At 28.7% G+C, this 17071-nt stretch overlaps 1 protein-coding gene across 2 annotated transcripts in view; it reads right to left on the bottom strand.

Moving 5' to 3' along the window:
- Positions 1–16727, bottom strand: part of LOC107450997 (kinesin-like protein KIF28) — a 48905-nt gene extending 32178 nt beyond the window's left edge. For both annotated transcript variants that reach the window (XM_071187704.2, XM_043038861.3), the window contains exons 1-8: positions 16499–16727; positions 11724–11856; positions 10785–10864; positions 6328–6442; positions 4013–4124; positions 2853–2960; positions 1818–1948; positions 649–719 (exon numbers count right to left, since the gene is read on the bottom strand). In XM_071187704.2, the coding sequence (XP_071043805.2) occupies positions 649–719; positions 1818–1948; positions 2853–2960; positions 4013–4124; positions 6328–6442; positions 10785–10864; positions 11724–11856; positions 16499–16666 (918 nt within the window). In that variant the 5' untranslated portion in view covers positions 16667–16727. The remainder of the gene's footprint in view (positions 1–648; positions 720–1817; positions 1949–2852; positions 2961–4012; positions 4125–6327; positions 6443–10784; positions 10865–11723; positions 11857–16498) is intronic.
- Between the last annotated feature and the right edge of the window lie 344 nt (positions 16728–17071).

The following is a 17071-nucleotide window of genomic DNA, read 5'->3' as shown; positions in this document are numbered from 1 at the left end:
GATAAAAAAAATTTCCCTTCTCTACAGCCAGCATAAAATCTTGCTATATATTTTGATCACTTTCTAATCGTGATTAATTCATTAATTAGTTTTTGGATGTCGAATGAGCCACCTTCTTAATGAATGCTCAAACTGTTAACATTCTTCATTTAAGTATTCATTCCCGTAAAAATAATTTTTATTCATTCATAATTTTAATTAATATTTTTCGCAAAATTTTATGAATTGAATAACAATAAATGCATAAAAATAAATAAATGTATTTTTCTTTTCCCTACTTATGCTCTATATTTAGCATTAATAATAATCTTTTAAAACTAAGAACATTACTATGGTAAAACGCTTAACTGTTTTTAATTTCAACTGACCACTTCCTGACGTTTTTTTTACTTCGTACTTAAAATTCCAAATATATTTCTGAAAAAATTTAAAAATTTGCTACGGATTTTAACTTTTAAATTTTTTAGTGATTCCCTTTTCAAGTAATTGATGGTTCTAGAAAAACAAAATTGGGTCAAAAATTGATTCTCCTTATAATGTACAAAATAGCAAATATCACTTATACATGTTAAAAAAACACTTACATCTGCTCATGAATGCATTTATTTAAATTAAAAGCTGAACTAAAGTATAAAAGCAGAAAATTACCATAATTGTTCTACTATTTCCTCCTAATGCATTCATTAACAATCGTGTGAGAACAGAATCTCTAAATGGAACTGGAAGGAAATAAAATAGTCAGTTAAATATGAAAAAAATAGTTTTTTAAATTGATAAACTAATTAATAAATCATTAATAAGTTAATAATTATCAATAAATTAATTATTATTAATAAATAAATAATTATTATTAAATCAATAATTATTAATAAATTAATAAATATAAATAAATTAATAATTATTAATAAATTAATAATAATTAGTATTAATTAATAAATTAATAATATTTAGTATTAATTAATAAAATAATTTAATAAAATAATTTAATAAAATATTTTTTAATAGTTAAAGTTTAGTATAATTTTAGTTTTAGTAATTACTTTGTAAACATAATTATATTAGAAATTGTAAGAAAAGAAGCGCTAACTATATTTTATAATGAAAAAATAATAATTATACGTAATGTTTTCAAACAAGCTGTTCGCGTGGAAATTTACGGTTAGGCTTGAAAGTTACTTTTGAAATAATTTTTTTTTTGTTGCATTATTTGAAAGTTAATCTTCTTAGATGACTTTTAAAAACAGCAAGGCAAAATACTTCATTAGCAATTAATAAAGTATTTTTCTGGAATTATACCAGAACTCTTCAATAAAATTAGCTATTTTAAAAATCATATTTTTCGAAACAGACGATGCTTATATGTAAGGTATAGGGTGTTCATAAATATGCAGACATATTTTTCTTCTAATTTTTCACTGATTCCCTTAACACTTTCATGACTTCATTTAAGACAACTTATACCCCAATTTAATTTTCTTTGATTACAGCGTCATCTGTAAACCAAAATGCAAAAACCTGTAAGTTGAATTCCGGTACATTTTTCAAGAGAATCCGAATTTGAAATTAAAAAATGGGGTTTTTTATCTGTCCCCTCAGGGAGATTGACTTAAGTATAATTAGATAGATGAATCAAACGCGTGTTTTGTTTTTCTATCCAATATGCATTTCTCGAAATATTTGTTAGTTCCGAGAATTTCGGGGGACCCAGTGAAACAATTTTTATTTAAAATAATTTTTATGTAAGCCTTCATGACAGTTTCTAAAATAATAAGTAATTTCTGTAAAATTTGGAAACTCAAATTCAGATGTATATTTACCTCTTGCATTTCTTCCCATTGCTCTTTCTGCTAAAGCATGTATGCAATTTCCTAAACAAGATAAAGATTGATTTATAGCAGCTCCCTCTTTTAGCCTATCTCCTGTAGCACCAGTGTTGGAGGCTCGTTCACTGTTACAAAAAATATTTGATTAAGTAGTGTTGCCTAAATAAGAAATGATAATATGTTTAAATAAGCTTCTTAAAAAATAAACCCCTTAACAGTGATTCCAAAATCCACCTTTTGTTTGCTTTATACTCACCCATACACTGATAGAAATTTTTTGAAAAAAAGGGCTGAATAACAATTTGTTCAATTGTTATTTTACTATACTCAAACAAAACAGTCAAATAACTGTATATAAAACAACCAGAATTTTATCGCACCAACTAGTCCCACCTAATGACACCACTTAGTTTCTTACAGCTGAGTACATATTACAGCTGAAAGGGCTAATCTGTCAAACTCATAACCGAAAGAACGGCAGTTCGAATTTCAGAGTGTTCACACCACAATGTTTCGCCCTGATAAGTCACAATCTAACGAAAAGACAAGCTCCTATGTCCAGTTAAGTGTCTCTTTTACGGTTTTGAAACAATGCTAGTTGTAAATGGTTAAAAACACTGCATAGTTTTGTATTCTTGTTTTTTTTATCCACACTAGTAGTAAATGGTTTTAAAATCGTAAAGGTAAAAATGTTCTTTAGCGTAAACAATATGTTTAATTGGATGGATCGTCCGATGACGGTTATTTTAGCATAGCTTCAGAATGAAAATTTTGACATTGTAGTGCTTTAATTTTGAACATTCAGTCTTGCTGAAAATAATTAACGGAAATTAAAAGCAGACAAATTGTTTTTAAAAAAAGAGGGTTGATCATTTAAAAAAAACGCCAATTCGACAAGATTTTTCAATTTTGGAAAAAATTATTACAATTTTTATTATAAATATGTAAAGGAATTTATTATAATTCAATTTACTCTAAACAGCATTAAAATCAAAATTACAATTTTATAATAGTTTCTTATTTTCTTACCTTCCTGCAAGATCTACAAGGTGCACAATAGACATTTTGGCTGTTTCTTGTCCACTTGGTTTTTTAGACTTTTGTATCAAATGAATTCCTACAATTGTATGAGCTCGACTGAAAAATAAGGGTGTACACTAGAAACAACATTTTTCTTAAATAATAAAAGAAAAAAAAATATTTATTCACTGTTTTTGAAATAATTTTAATGAATATTTTTACTGGCTGCACCCCCCTGTAACTAACTAAAATCCGTGTGAGCGCCCTTGATCCTAATATATATGATGATTAGTTTAAAAATATCACCTCAAGTACTTTATTGTTTTAAAAGTTTTGGAAAGGAATCAGGATTTTTAAAATTAGGTAGTGGAAGGTCTAACATTTATAAAGAACAAATTTTCTACCATTTGTCACAATTTGTTACTCAGACAAAATTAATCTAAATCTAATCTAATTGCTCAACCACTAAGTTAATAGTATTTTTGTTTATTGCTTATTCTTCAAATTGAGACTGCACTTAAAATTTCCTATTCGAAACACAAAAATTTTACTTTGTTTAAGTTGATGAAAATATATAACTAAAAATAAACATTTAAATTTCATCGTCCAATTTCACAAAAATAATGTTTTTTCTCCTTTGGCTGATCTCTAATCGTAAGCAGTAAACACTTGATTTTTGTCTTCCTATATGACTATTATATGTTTTCTACTTTGACAAAAATCTTCAAATAAGAATAATAATCGCATGAATTTTATATTTCGTGCCTTAATTACATAATTACATTATTTTACTTTCGATGGTAAATATCTCCAATTATGAGTATAAATATGGCTCTAATTATAATTATACTACTTTGACTGACAAAAATCTTCAATTGTGAGTAATAAACACTTGAAAAACACTTGTGTCGTCTCGTTTGACTATTAGTAAAAAAATTGTCCTACTTTGGCTCGTAAAACAATTTTAAATTATATAATTAAAAACTTATTTGAAAATAATGTTAACATTTATTCTTTAAAAAATCTTTGAAAAAAAGTAACTCTACTTTGAAATGATTCACTGCAGCACTAAAGTTAATTTTTATCTTCGACAAGATTAAGAAACATAGATCTGTCAGCATTAAAATAATTTTTATACAGTTTCTTTTCATTAAACTATTAATCTTTACCTGCTAGTGGCATTCATATTTGTTGAGGCAATACTTCTGTTTGTTGTACCTTCATTCAATTTTCTTTCTATTTCTTTGTAACTGGTAACCATATCCAGTTTCAACCCTTCAGCTGAAACAAATTAAATTTATATTTTTGAATAATTTTTTTTTACAATGGCAGTCACAGAATTTGAATCTTTGCCTATGAAGATGCCAGAATTGTTGCTCATTTCGCGTTACCCAGTGGGCACCTGTGAACCAAAGTCACGGAGGCGAGCAACATTGCTCACGCCACACTGCCGCAAATCCGTTTATAGGGGGGCCACACTCACACATCACACACACACTACAGAGGACGGCACAAAGAGAGAGAGAAACATCCATGCCCAGAGCGGGATTCGAACCCGCAGTCAATTGCTTTGCAGTCAGGCACGCTAACCGCTCGGCCACCTGGCTGGCATATTTTTGAATAAAATATTTTCTTCTTAATTTAAAAGCTGGGTTATAGTTTCCACTTCATTTTACTGTCACATTTTCCTATACTATCCCATTTAGTTGTTAAAATGCTTTGATCCTCATTTTTATTACTCAGCTCAAAAATTTATTAATCACAACTAAAAGCTAAGAATTAAGTGGTTTTAAAGACACTTAGATGTATAGGTTTTGAATTATTTCACTAATACTTGAATGGGAAAAGAGGAAAAAAATCCCATTTTTAAACTTTTACCATACACAAACCTGAGATTTTAGACACCTTCATGTCTAAATTAAAAAATCATGATTGTCTAAAACAAAACTGGATAAGTGTTTGTTTGTTTTGTTTTTTAACTAAATTCGTAAATTTCATTTAGTGTGATTTTTATTGAAGTGATTAACTTTATATGATACAGATATGAGAGAAAATAATAGAAACACCCATTCATGTCTGTCAAACAACCCGCAATGAACGTTGACTTACTGGTTCCCACAGTAAAGATTGGAGGATTATGTGATGGCAGGATATCCAGCAACACCTACTGCTGGACTCGTGAGAGAGAAGGCGAGAATTATCGCACGTCATTTACACTCAGACTCTAGAGCATAGTTTCTTGGAGAACGTTCTCCATTCAACTATGCATAGTGCACAAAATAAAAAACGAACCACGTTTAATAATTCTTGATCTAATGATCGGATTTTCACGTTCTAGGACTCATTCTTAATGCTACGAAGGGGTGACCTCAAAGATGCTAATTAATTAGTGCAGGCGATATTTTATCATCAAAAATCAGGCAAAAAAACGCACTTTCTCTGAATAAATACAGGTTTTTTTTGTTTCCTTCTGACGGATTTTGATTTTTAACCCCCAAAATATAGGGACTAGCCGCAATCTGGGAAATATTGTCCCAATAGTAATTAAATCAGGAGAGCCAACCAAAGTTTGGACCCCTTAATGTTAAATTTACTTCTTGCGTGTTTCGCCATATCTCGCGAAATTTTTAAGCGAAATGAAAAATGTTTGCACACAATTATAAATTCGTTTATCCAAAGATAATTCTAAACAAAAATGAATTTTAATAAATATTTATCATTTTCATTATTTATTAAATAATAGTAGAAAAATTTGAATTGTAAAGTAAGCAATTTTTTATCATTTTAAAGTATGTAATTTCACCAAGCAAAATAGAAAATTTGAGCAAAATCGGTTAAATAATTCTTGAGAAATCGAATTTTGAGAAAGTCATATATTTAAAATTCGATTTCTCAGAAACTATTCTACCAATTTCGCTTAAATTTTGTATTTTGCCATGTAAAATTGCCATGTACTTTAAAATAATATACAAAAAATGTATACGGTACAATTCAAAATGTTTTCAAATATCATTCAAAAAAATGATAAAAAATAATAAATATATACTAAAATTTATTTTTTGAGTAGAATAATCTTTGATAAACGGATTTTATAGATGAGCTCAAGAATGTTTTAATTAGCTTACAAAGTTCGCTCGAGATATGGCGAAATACAAGCCCGCTCTCCTGAAACTATGGGGACCATATTCTCAGATTACGACTACCCCTATATTTTGGGTGTCAAAAATCTGAATCCATCAAGGAAAAAGGTATGTTTAATCAGAAACGTTAAGTACGGTTTTTGTCTGATTTCGTAACTTAAAATATCGTCTACACGATAAAACTGTAATTCCGGAGATCAATTCTCGATAAAAAAAAAATAAAAAAAAGAAATTTCACTCTTTCTAGGCTTTTCCTATTTTTTTGTCAAAAACCTTAGTATTAAATTTTAAAAAAATCATGAATACGAGAATATATCTAAAATTTTAAGAATATGTTTTCTTACCGTAGAACCCTTTCTTCGGATGTTCACGAACTTTAAGACCCCTTTTCCTGTCACCTCCGGGATTTAATAGGTCACGGACAATTTCATTGTAAATTTCAAGCATGCTAAACCGAACCTAGTAAATACAAATAATTATATGAATGGTTCAGAAGTTAATATTGTTATGTCACTATTGACTTATACTAGTTTTTATCAAAAAAGCTTGCATAAAAGCATATCACTTTAGTAACAGGTCGTTTTATCTACACGATTTCGTCAATAGATCATTTTGTTCAGTGCTGACAGAAATTTTAAACATTAAGAGCCACAATATCATGTAAATTTTCTGAAATTACATGAGTGAAGAAAATTACACGATATTTTTTTATGTATCGATCAAAGTGAGCAAAAAAACGTTTTTTTTTTTCTATCTTATTTATTTTAATTTGTCCTCGTGTTCACATCATTTGTATTATATTTTCGCTGATGCTCCATGAACCAAAAATATTGAATAAAGTTGTAACTTCTTTAAAAGTTTTCACTATAAAATAAAGTAAGCGTATTTTTTAGTAATTTAAAAAGGTTATGTTTAGTCTATTTATATATATATATATATATATATATATATATATATATATATATATATATATATATATATATATATATATATATATATATATATATATATATATATATATATATATATATATATATATATATATATATATAGCACAATAAAGACAAAAAGGAAATAAAGAGGGAAGCGAAAAAAAATAATAAAATTTATATACTGCCCATAAGCTGCAAGTATATAGAACTTATAAAATAAGTTAAAAATAGAGAGAAAACTTGGAAAATAATAAAGATTAATGAAAAGAGAAGAAGAAAAATTATTAAAATAGAATTTTAAAAAGAATTTCAAAAAACTTTTTAAAAAATTGAAAGAATTATGTATTAAAAAGCCGAAAAAAAATGAAAATATATATCTCTTCATCAGCTCACACGATTATATCCTTAAGAAGGAGTGCTTTCGAATGTTGTATCATTATAGCCAAAGCAAAGTATATCAATACTGTGAGGAGTACTAAAAAAAATTGAATCAAAGTTGAACACATTTAAGGATTTATTTTATAACTTTAGAGGTGTTCAGGTCATGCGATTTCTTATACATGTCAAAAACGGAATATTTGAGGGACCAGCTAGTGTTTTTATTAAACCTATGCCGCTAAATATAGCAATAAACTTTTGACTTGTATTACTTTGATTTATGTAATAGCTGCATAAAATTTCGCTAGCTTAACTTTAATATAATGGAGATATTAGCAATTTTAGGGGGGAAATTTTTTTTTCTCTTACTGTAAACAAAAAAATATTCAATGAAGATAACAAAATTTTTGAAGCAATTTATAATAAATAACAAAAGTATTATTTAAAAAATGCGCTAAAAATAGCGCAAGATATGAGCATTTAAAGTAGTCTTTTTCACACTGATCATGCGTGGAAAATTAAAAAAAAATGTCATAGTTTTGTTGTGAATAATATTTGGTAGCTTATAAAAAAAACTCCGACTGTAATATCTTTAGAATTTGAAAAGTTTCTTGCCACACATTTTCTAAGCAGTTTTTGTAAATTTTGCAAGAAAGCTCTAAATGATAAGTGCTTTTCGACAATTAATTTTGTACTATTAAACAAGATTTATTAAAAATGATACCGACATTATGGGGGAGTATCCATTATTAAAATATGTATTATTACACATATTTCCGTTCCTTATACCAGTACATTTCGTATTATTCTAGGGTATTATCATTCATTATTAAATCTTGTTTTATCATTCAAAATGAAATTTGTGTCCCTTACCATTTATCTCTTACTTTCAAATTTTAAGGTAAACTACTTCGAAAATTGCTAATTTCAAGATATTCCAATTTGACTTTGTCCATAAATTATCAAACATGATTCACAACAAAATTCTGGGGAAGAAATAATATTTTTTCCCGCATGCGCTTTGTGAAAGGACAACTTAAAATGCTTATGCAATGCTCAATTTTCAGCGAATTTTATTTTTTAAATTTTAAAATCATATTTTTGTTATTAATTAAAAAATGCTCCGAAATTTTTGCTTATTTTTATTTAATATTTTCACAGTTAGAGTAAGAAAACGTAAGCCAAAAATAAGTTTTTTATAAAAATATTAATATTTCCATAAACATTAAACTTAGACTTAAACATTAATTGCATATAGTAAAAAGTAATCGATGCAAATTGCAAGCTAGGATAGGGTAATCAAAAGCATTCTGCTTTGCTTCTAATTTATCGCAAACCTTTGAAAGCTTAAAATCTTATTGTTAAGTAAAGGGAAATTCCATGACCTAAACACCTCGAAATTTATAAAATAATTCTTTATGTATTTCTTGAGAATGTGAATGTTTAAGTATTTCTTGAGATAGTCAAAAACTGCAAAAGTCTTTTTCGTTATTGCAGAGTAGTGTACATCAGCTGTGTATTTAAATGCAATTATAATTTATTCCGGTTACTGAACCTAACATCTATCTTTTTACGCGATTTTATTAATAGACTGGAAATGTTAAAATTTACTGAAACAACAGAAACCACAGATAAATGCGCACATTTGTATGGAAAGTTAAAATCTCTGTTATTAATTTCTACTACAGAAAATGTTCTAGAGTCATTGTTCCGCCCTTATTAGAATAGATGAATTTTCTCATATTCCTTGTGCCATTAAACCTAATTACAAAGCAATGATGTCCATTGTCTATGCATCATTGCGAAAAGGGTGGATCTCAACTGAATTCCGTTTATTCGGATGGTTAACGTACCGCGAAAACATAGTTACTTCCTCACAATCTTTATACTGGCGGTCGATACAAGCTGTATTCATAAAATTGGGTTCTCAGAGTTTCTCTTGCATTGCAGGATTGGTGATAGAGAATTAACTGTTTTCGTTTTCATCTATGACTCAATCTCTTAAAAAGTTAAGCTTGAAAATATTATTTTTCAATTGTTTTTATTTATTTATTTATGTCTTCCAATATTTCGAGATTTACGAATGTTTGTTTAAAATAAAAAAAACAATCAAAATTACTTATCGATGATAAATTTAAAAATGTAAAATCTTTAAGATAAACTTGAGATTTTAAAGTGAAATTTTAAAAAAAATGATAAATTTTTTATCTAACAAAAACCAATTGAATTTTGTTTCTGTATAAATTAGAGTTATAGCAATTTTAAAAAACCCACTCAATCTGTAAAGATATTATATCTAAAAACAGACGACTGTGCTTAGTTTATTTTCAAGATATATATTTAGAGAATATTTATGCAAAATTTGAAGTAGATGGGACAGTAAAATTTTAAATATCATGTTTTAAAATAAAATAAATAACGAGAAACCTGTTTTGAGATATTTTTTCCAATGCTCACTCGATTGACTCTTCAATCAGGTATTAGTAGAGTTTTCAAGGACAGCATATTGGATGGTCCAATGTTGATCTCACAGTAAGGACAGATAGTATAGAGAATAAAAGGGCATCCACGGTTTGTCGGGGATTCAAACCCAGGACCAGTGGTAAAGGAGCTGACTTCTCATCAGAAAGGGCTAGGGTTTGAATCCCGGACTAGGCACGGATGCTCCTACTATCTGTCCTTACTATGAGAGCAACATTGGACCACCTAATATGCTGCCCCTGAAAACTCTACTGATACCTGATTGAAGAGTCAACCGAGTGAGCATTGGAAAAAATATCTCAAAACATGTTTCTCGTTATTTCTATCTATCTTTTCAATCTTGGCTACATCGCCTTAAAATTTATATTAAAGAAAGATGCGTCAACAAATCATCTATTGACACACTTTGTTAAAACCTTCGGCATAAATTTAATTTTGATAACACCAAAATCACTACATTCCATTCCTATTAGATCGCTCATTTGTCATCATTGATTCTCTGAAGTCTTGTTTTATTCACATGAATACTGATTTTCAAAAGGTAGTCCCAAATGGTGTTCCGTGGATCCCTAAGATTCCGGGTCAAGTTGTTGTAGTTCATTTACGTCGCACTAGTGACAATTGGCGACGTAATGGGCTATTGGCGGTAGTCTGGGAAACATCCCTGAGGATGATCCGAAGACATGCCATCACAATTTTGATCCTCTGCAGAGAGGATGGCACCCCCATTTCTGTAGTCCGACGACTTGCACGCGAATTCGAGCACTTTATAGTAGAACAGTTTAACGAGGACCATAGCGCACACCCTCGGTCCCTACGTATATATATATGTGTATATCTATCTATCTATCTATCTATCTATCTATATATATATATATATATATATATATATATATATATATATATATATATATATATATATATATATATATATATATATATATATATATATATATATATATATATATATATATATATATATATATTAAATGACAAAAATTAAAGCTAACTTCAAACTCAGTTTGATCTCCTCCTCTTCTTTTATCTTCTATACTTCTAAACATTTCTTCACAAAACTTAGGAACTATACCTGAAAATAAAATTGTGTTCCTTAAATTACACTGTAGAAAAATGCGTTAAGAAATAGAAAATTTCTGCAACTTTCTATCAATAATTTTTGTTTTTTAAAAATTTGAAGTTTACTGTAAAATTTCACCTTAATCTGTCCTATAACCTTTGATACAGAATTTTTTTGTTTCTTATAGGAAAAGCTTTCATTTTAAAAGGATGGGAGAAATTGAAGACCCTAGCCTCCAGGATCACTCTCAGTAATAAAACTCTCACTTTTGACTATTCATCAATCCTTGAGCAGGATTTCGTTATTTTTGAGAATTATTTCGTCACAAAATTTCGTGATTTTCGACGAAACACGAACTCTCCAATAAAAAACGAAAATGTTTTATCAACTTGAAACTGTATTGTATTACATTATGGAAGAGGAGGGAAAATAGGAGGGTGAAATATATCTTTAATTTTGACGAAATTCGTGTTCTCGAACATGTGACGATAGTTATGTTGTCATTTAGACGAAATTTTTCTCGGAGTATGTACCAGGAAACGGTTTCGGCAAAAGCGAAGAAAGTTTCGTGATATTTTTGCAGTGTGCTACTGGAACAAGAACTGCTTCATACAAGTGAATCGTAGCTCTTCTTACGTCTCTTTGTACACCCTTTTCCCCGACAATGAACTGTATTTCTGTAACATACAGAAATTCTCTGACAACTTTGAGCTACAGAAATTTCTTGTAAATATTTTTAGTGAAATTATAATACTATTTTAGAAGGAAGAGTATTTTAAAGCTGAAACAACATTAAAAGTATATTCAAATTACCAATGATTAATTACCATGCGAAAGAAAATTTGGAGAGAGTACTTTTTCGAAGTTATACCTTTATTTGCCCCGTATCCAATAACAGACCAAGATTTTCCTGATCCTGTCTGGCCATATGCAAATAAGGCGGTATTGTATCCATCCCATGCATTTCTAAGGACTCCTCTGCCGAGATCTCTGTATACTTTTTCCTAAAGCAAAAATATGTTTATATGGGTTTTCTAGTTGAAATATGTATATTGTTAAGATAAGGCAAACAAATCCAAGTACGTTTCTTTTCGTTAAATTATATCTCTTTTAATGTTAGGGATCTTGGAACCTCTTAAAAAGTATACGTAATTTGAATTTTTTAGGGTTGATCAATAAACATGCAAAAACCACAAATTTTCATCGTGATATTATAAAAAGATACTTAAAAAATAGCAACGTTATATTTTTAATAATTGAAATTATTATATTTTAGCTTAAAGTTTTTTTTATTTATTTCATATAAATAACATTCTGAGAGCAGCAATACTAGTGGTCAGCTGTTACTAAAATGAGGAACCCCCTTTTCCGAACGCGGCGTCGTGTCTTCATTTATAATATCAAAAGTTATTTTAAATTTTTTTTTTGTGGCTTTCTCTTATATTGATACGTTTGTTCTAATTTACCTCTTTCTAAAATAACGCTTAAAACTTAAAAACTCAAAAATAATTATTTCCTTTCGTTTTATTAAATAAAATTTTAAAAAGACTTCCATTGTGCACACTTCACATTTTATGCAACACAAAATGTTCCTCCAATGGCAGTTAAGCAAGACCAAGCGGAATATTTTTCAAATAAAAGAATATGTCAAGAATGTATTGGAATATAATAATTTAATGTTCCCTGAGAAATGTGCATAACAACAAAACTTGATAATTTCTTTAAAATATTTCATATATCATAGTTATGGAACAACATTTAAAAGTGCTGCAATCACAGACATTCCCTTTTTTATTGTGCTGACTTTTTTTTTTATTTTACTGTTTTCTTATTTTACAGGAAAAATACTTTTTTTTTGTTCATTTAGTAAAACCTAACGTACAAAACATTTTTAAAAAATATTTAGCTTTAAAAGGTTCATATTGAGTTATAACGGCTAAAAAATATATACATATGTGTCTGTCAAAAATACATATTTCATGGAAATCGTAAAGCTAAGGCTATTAAATTTTTTTTAATATCTCTTTTGAGTTGCTATATGAACTTTGAATATTTAATTATGTAAGTTATTTGTTGAGCTAGAGGAAGACAGTAGCAATTACTGGCATATAATACTTTATGAAACACAAATTGTAAAATAAACATTACGCACACACATTTCAATGTGAAGAACAATACGCACACACAGTGCTATCTTAACACTTGAGAAAAAATTGACCATACCGCCCACTCAGGCATATTTGCACATTTGTTATATAGTTGATTCCCTTATCGGAATATCGTAGCTTAAATCGCATAACATGCGCAACTTATCTGAGATTAAAGACAGATGGGCTTTTTCGCATATTTATAATATATATATATATATATATATATATATATATATATATATATATATATATATATATATATATATATATATATATATATATATATATATATATATATATATATATATATATATATATATATATATATATATATATATATATACATATATACACATATAACTCTTTTTTCATGTGGTATGTAAAGCTTTATTCTAAATGATACGGAAAATTTAAGCAGAAATATTTTCCGTGACACAAGGTCACCACTTTGAGAAGTTATCAGAAAAATTACAACTGTTTCACAATCTAATAATGCTTCTGAGATTGACAAAAATTTCTGAAAAAATTATCTGTATTTTCACTATCGTGGGAAGTTTTTTATCTCCATAAAACGCGAGTGACCCTAAGCAACCCTATTTTACGGTACAGCATTTTACACGCAATTACGATATACAACATGCTTTAAATGTGAAAAGAGAGTTTAAAAAAATTATTAGTGTCTGTTCGTTATTTTTTCTTTGAAAATCTTTAAAAAAATAATTTTTAATATTTAAATCCAACAATTTATGCCATTTCTAAAAGGCTTTCAAGTTTCGTCATTCGAGGTTACTTAAGCTAATTTTCAATTTAGGACGTCTGCATAATTTAAGAACATTTACTTTGGAGATTAATTAATTGTTATAAAATTGGGGTATTCAGTTACACTCTATGTTTACATGTATGAAAGTTTTCTAAAACGTGTATCTCAAAGAGAAAAAGTAAAACATGGTGTAACTTAATGCCCCCTGGTTTACTGAAAGAATTCATTGCAGGGAACATTACTTAGTTGCTGAGAAGGCTAATATAATAAATGTACAGTGCGCAAAAAAAAATTAACCACCTGAAATAAATTTTGGTCTAATAATCGCATTTCATGTTCTAGGGCTCAATAGTTAAGGTTCGAAGGGGTGACCTCAAGTATGATAATTAGTGCAGAAAAGTTTTTAAGTTACGAAATAAGACACATAAACGTACTTTCTCTGAATAAAAGTACTTTTTTCTCGACGGATTCGGTTTTCTAACCCCCAAAATATAGAGGGTAACAGCAGTCTGCGAAGCAAATTGAAAACTTTTTGCACACAATTATAAAATTTTTTATCCAAAGATGATTTCATGCGAAATATAAATTGTAGTAAATATTTTATTTAATAATAATAAAAGTAAGACTTCTTGAAAATTTGATTTCTCAGGAACTATTCAATCGATTTCGCGCAAATTTTGTATTTTGCCATTTAAAATTGCATTTGCTAAAATGATGTAAAAAATTTTACTCCGCGCAATTCAAAAGTTTTTAGACTATCATTAAATAAAATAATAGAAAAATAATAAATATTTACTAAAAATTATATTTTGCATGCACTTATCTTTGAATAAACAAATTTTATAATTGTGTGTAAAAACTGTTCAATTTGCTTAAAATCTCTTCGCAAAAGAAAAATACGCAAAAAGAAAAATTAAAATTAAGGAGTCCAAGCTTTGGACTGCTCTCTCCTGACCAAACTACTAATACCATATTTCCCAGATTAGGACTACCCATTTTTTTAGGGGGGGGGTCAGAAATACTAATCCAATGAAAAAAAGATTTGTTTATTCAGATAAAGTACGTTTTTGCGTTTCATTTCTTAACTTAAATTATAATCTGCATTAATTAATTAGCATACTTGAGGTCACTCCTTCCAACTCTTAAAATTGAGTCATGGAGTGTGAAAATAGCTGATCATTAGATGAAAAGTTATTTAGAGTGGTCCGTTTATTTCTTGCACACTGTATAAATACTGCTCAGAATTTTCATTGGTAAAAATAAAAACGTTAAAAGGTTTCACAGTGTGCAGATGTGCGATATGTAGTAAGGGGGTTTTCTTTCTAGAGGTCCGATTTGAGCCCCATTTTTAACATTTTTTTCTGTGAAATGAAAAGATAAGTCGATTAATGATTTCGCAGATTTTATTTCATCACCTTTCAGTCACATTTTGGTTTTTTCTTGCCCGAAATAAATATAAATTAACATATAAAAATGATGGCGAAGATGGCATTGCACGCCGAGCACTAATGAACGGGCGTAGCTTGATCTCATAACCATATAATCTGAAACAGGTGAAACCGAAAATTAATGATTATATATGAGTGAAGCTATGATTAGAACAAAAGTAATCTGAAAAATGCCCTTTTTTCACAAAATGTCTGCCATTTGAAGAAAAGATGACAAACATCGACTCTTTTTGTCATTTAAACGTACATAAAAAATTGAAATTTTGGAAAAGGTTAAATTTTTGATGGTTTCACTTCAATTTTCTACTAATTTCCAAAGCGACATCAAAATCGATTGTGTGGTTTTTCTGAAATCCAAACACCCCACTAAAAAAAATTATGATTGGGATATCGCGTATAAAGTTTTTACAACGTTTCTCTTTGGTTTTTTGAGACCCATGCCTGGACAATAGCAAACTCGTTTATTTCGTTGGCGGGCACTGATTCCTCACTCAGATTTGGCTGCATTGCTGGAGGTAGAGCTCAACAAAAAACGTACAAATTAGCGAATTTAATGATTAGTTATTGTTTTGGCTGATCGCGCCATCACTTCTGACTTCGCGAAACAGCCTGTTCGATGATCGCGTTTCTCAACTATATCAAATAGTTTCTGGTCAAAACGATTTCACCTACATATAACCCATAATGAAAGATTTATAAATATGCAATAAAACAAATTCAATTTTTTGAATTTATAAGCCAAAAAACCCCCTTATGACGATGGCATGTATTTTTAATTGACATATTAAATATCTCATTCTCTTGACAATCAAAACAGCGTCAGATGTTGTTCAGCTACTGTAATTACATAGATTAAAAAGATAAATAGCATAGCGTATTTTTTTTTATGTAAAACTTCCTGAAATAAAAATGAAAAATGAAAATACTGCAAAGTTTGCAAATAAAACACTTTAGTAAATAATAGTCTTGAGCAGTATATGAATTTGTCATCCCAACATCGACAACATTTGTTATATCAACACGAACCAATTTTGAATTATTATTGCTGGTCTAAGTTACCCCATACTGCATAGCATAGACCACCATAAATAAATAACAATAATAAATATGCTTCAAAAAACTTTCGCACGTGTAAACATAGAGCAAACACAAGTTTTACAATAATCAATTCAACTCTAAAGTAAATGCTCTTAAACTGTCTTAAGTTGCCTTGTTTCTTGAAAACTTGTCTAAGTAACTTCTAATGACGATAATCAGTATCTTAAATATCAAATTTTTGAATTCGTACCTGATCACAAAATTTACTGCCATTTGGTTGTGTATTATCAGCTGTGCAATATCCATTTGGAAGTTCCTTATATCCATCATTTGACCAGTAACTGTGATCATAGGTAAATTTCTTCACGGGATCACTGGGATCGTCAGGATTTGTCAAGAAAGTAGTATTTCCTGACATCTGAACAATGGATTTGGCATTTCTCTGTTTTTCTCTTTGATTTTGATAATGTTAAGAAAATGTTCAAGGAAATTAAAACAATTTATAAGAAAGAAATAAAGCACAATGTTTTGAACAGGAAACCGAATAATCTTCCCAAATCAGTAAAAATTTATAAAAATGAAGTCAAACTTTTTGTAGATTCAACTCAAAACGTTTGACTTTGTGACTAATAAGTAAATTTCTTCATAGGATCACAGGGATCGTCAGGATTTGACAAGGAGGTAGACAATGACAAGACAATGTTAAGACAATGTTCAATGAAAGTAAAGCAATTTAAGAGAAGTAAATGAAATACAATGTTTTGCACAAAAAACTGAATGTTCCTCCCAAGTCAATAAACTTTATTTTAATAAAAGATAAATT

This window comes from Parasteatoda tepidariorum, chromosome 11 (genome assembly GCF_982258835.1).
Source record: "Parasteatoda tepidariorum strain Cologne lab strain chromosome 11, Ptep-v5.0, whole genome shotgun sequence".
NCBI classification, from domain to species: domain Eukaryota; kingdom Metazoa; phylum Arthropoda; class Arachnida; order Araneae; family Theridiidae; genus Parasteatoda; species Parasteatoda tepidariorum.
This window is presented reverse-complemented; position numbering and strand designations above follow the sequence as displayed.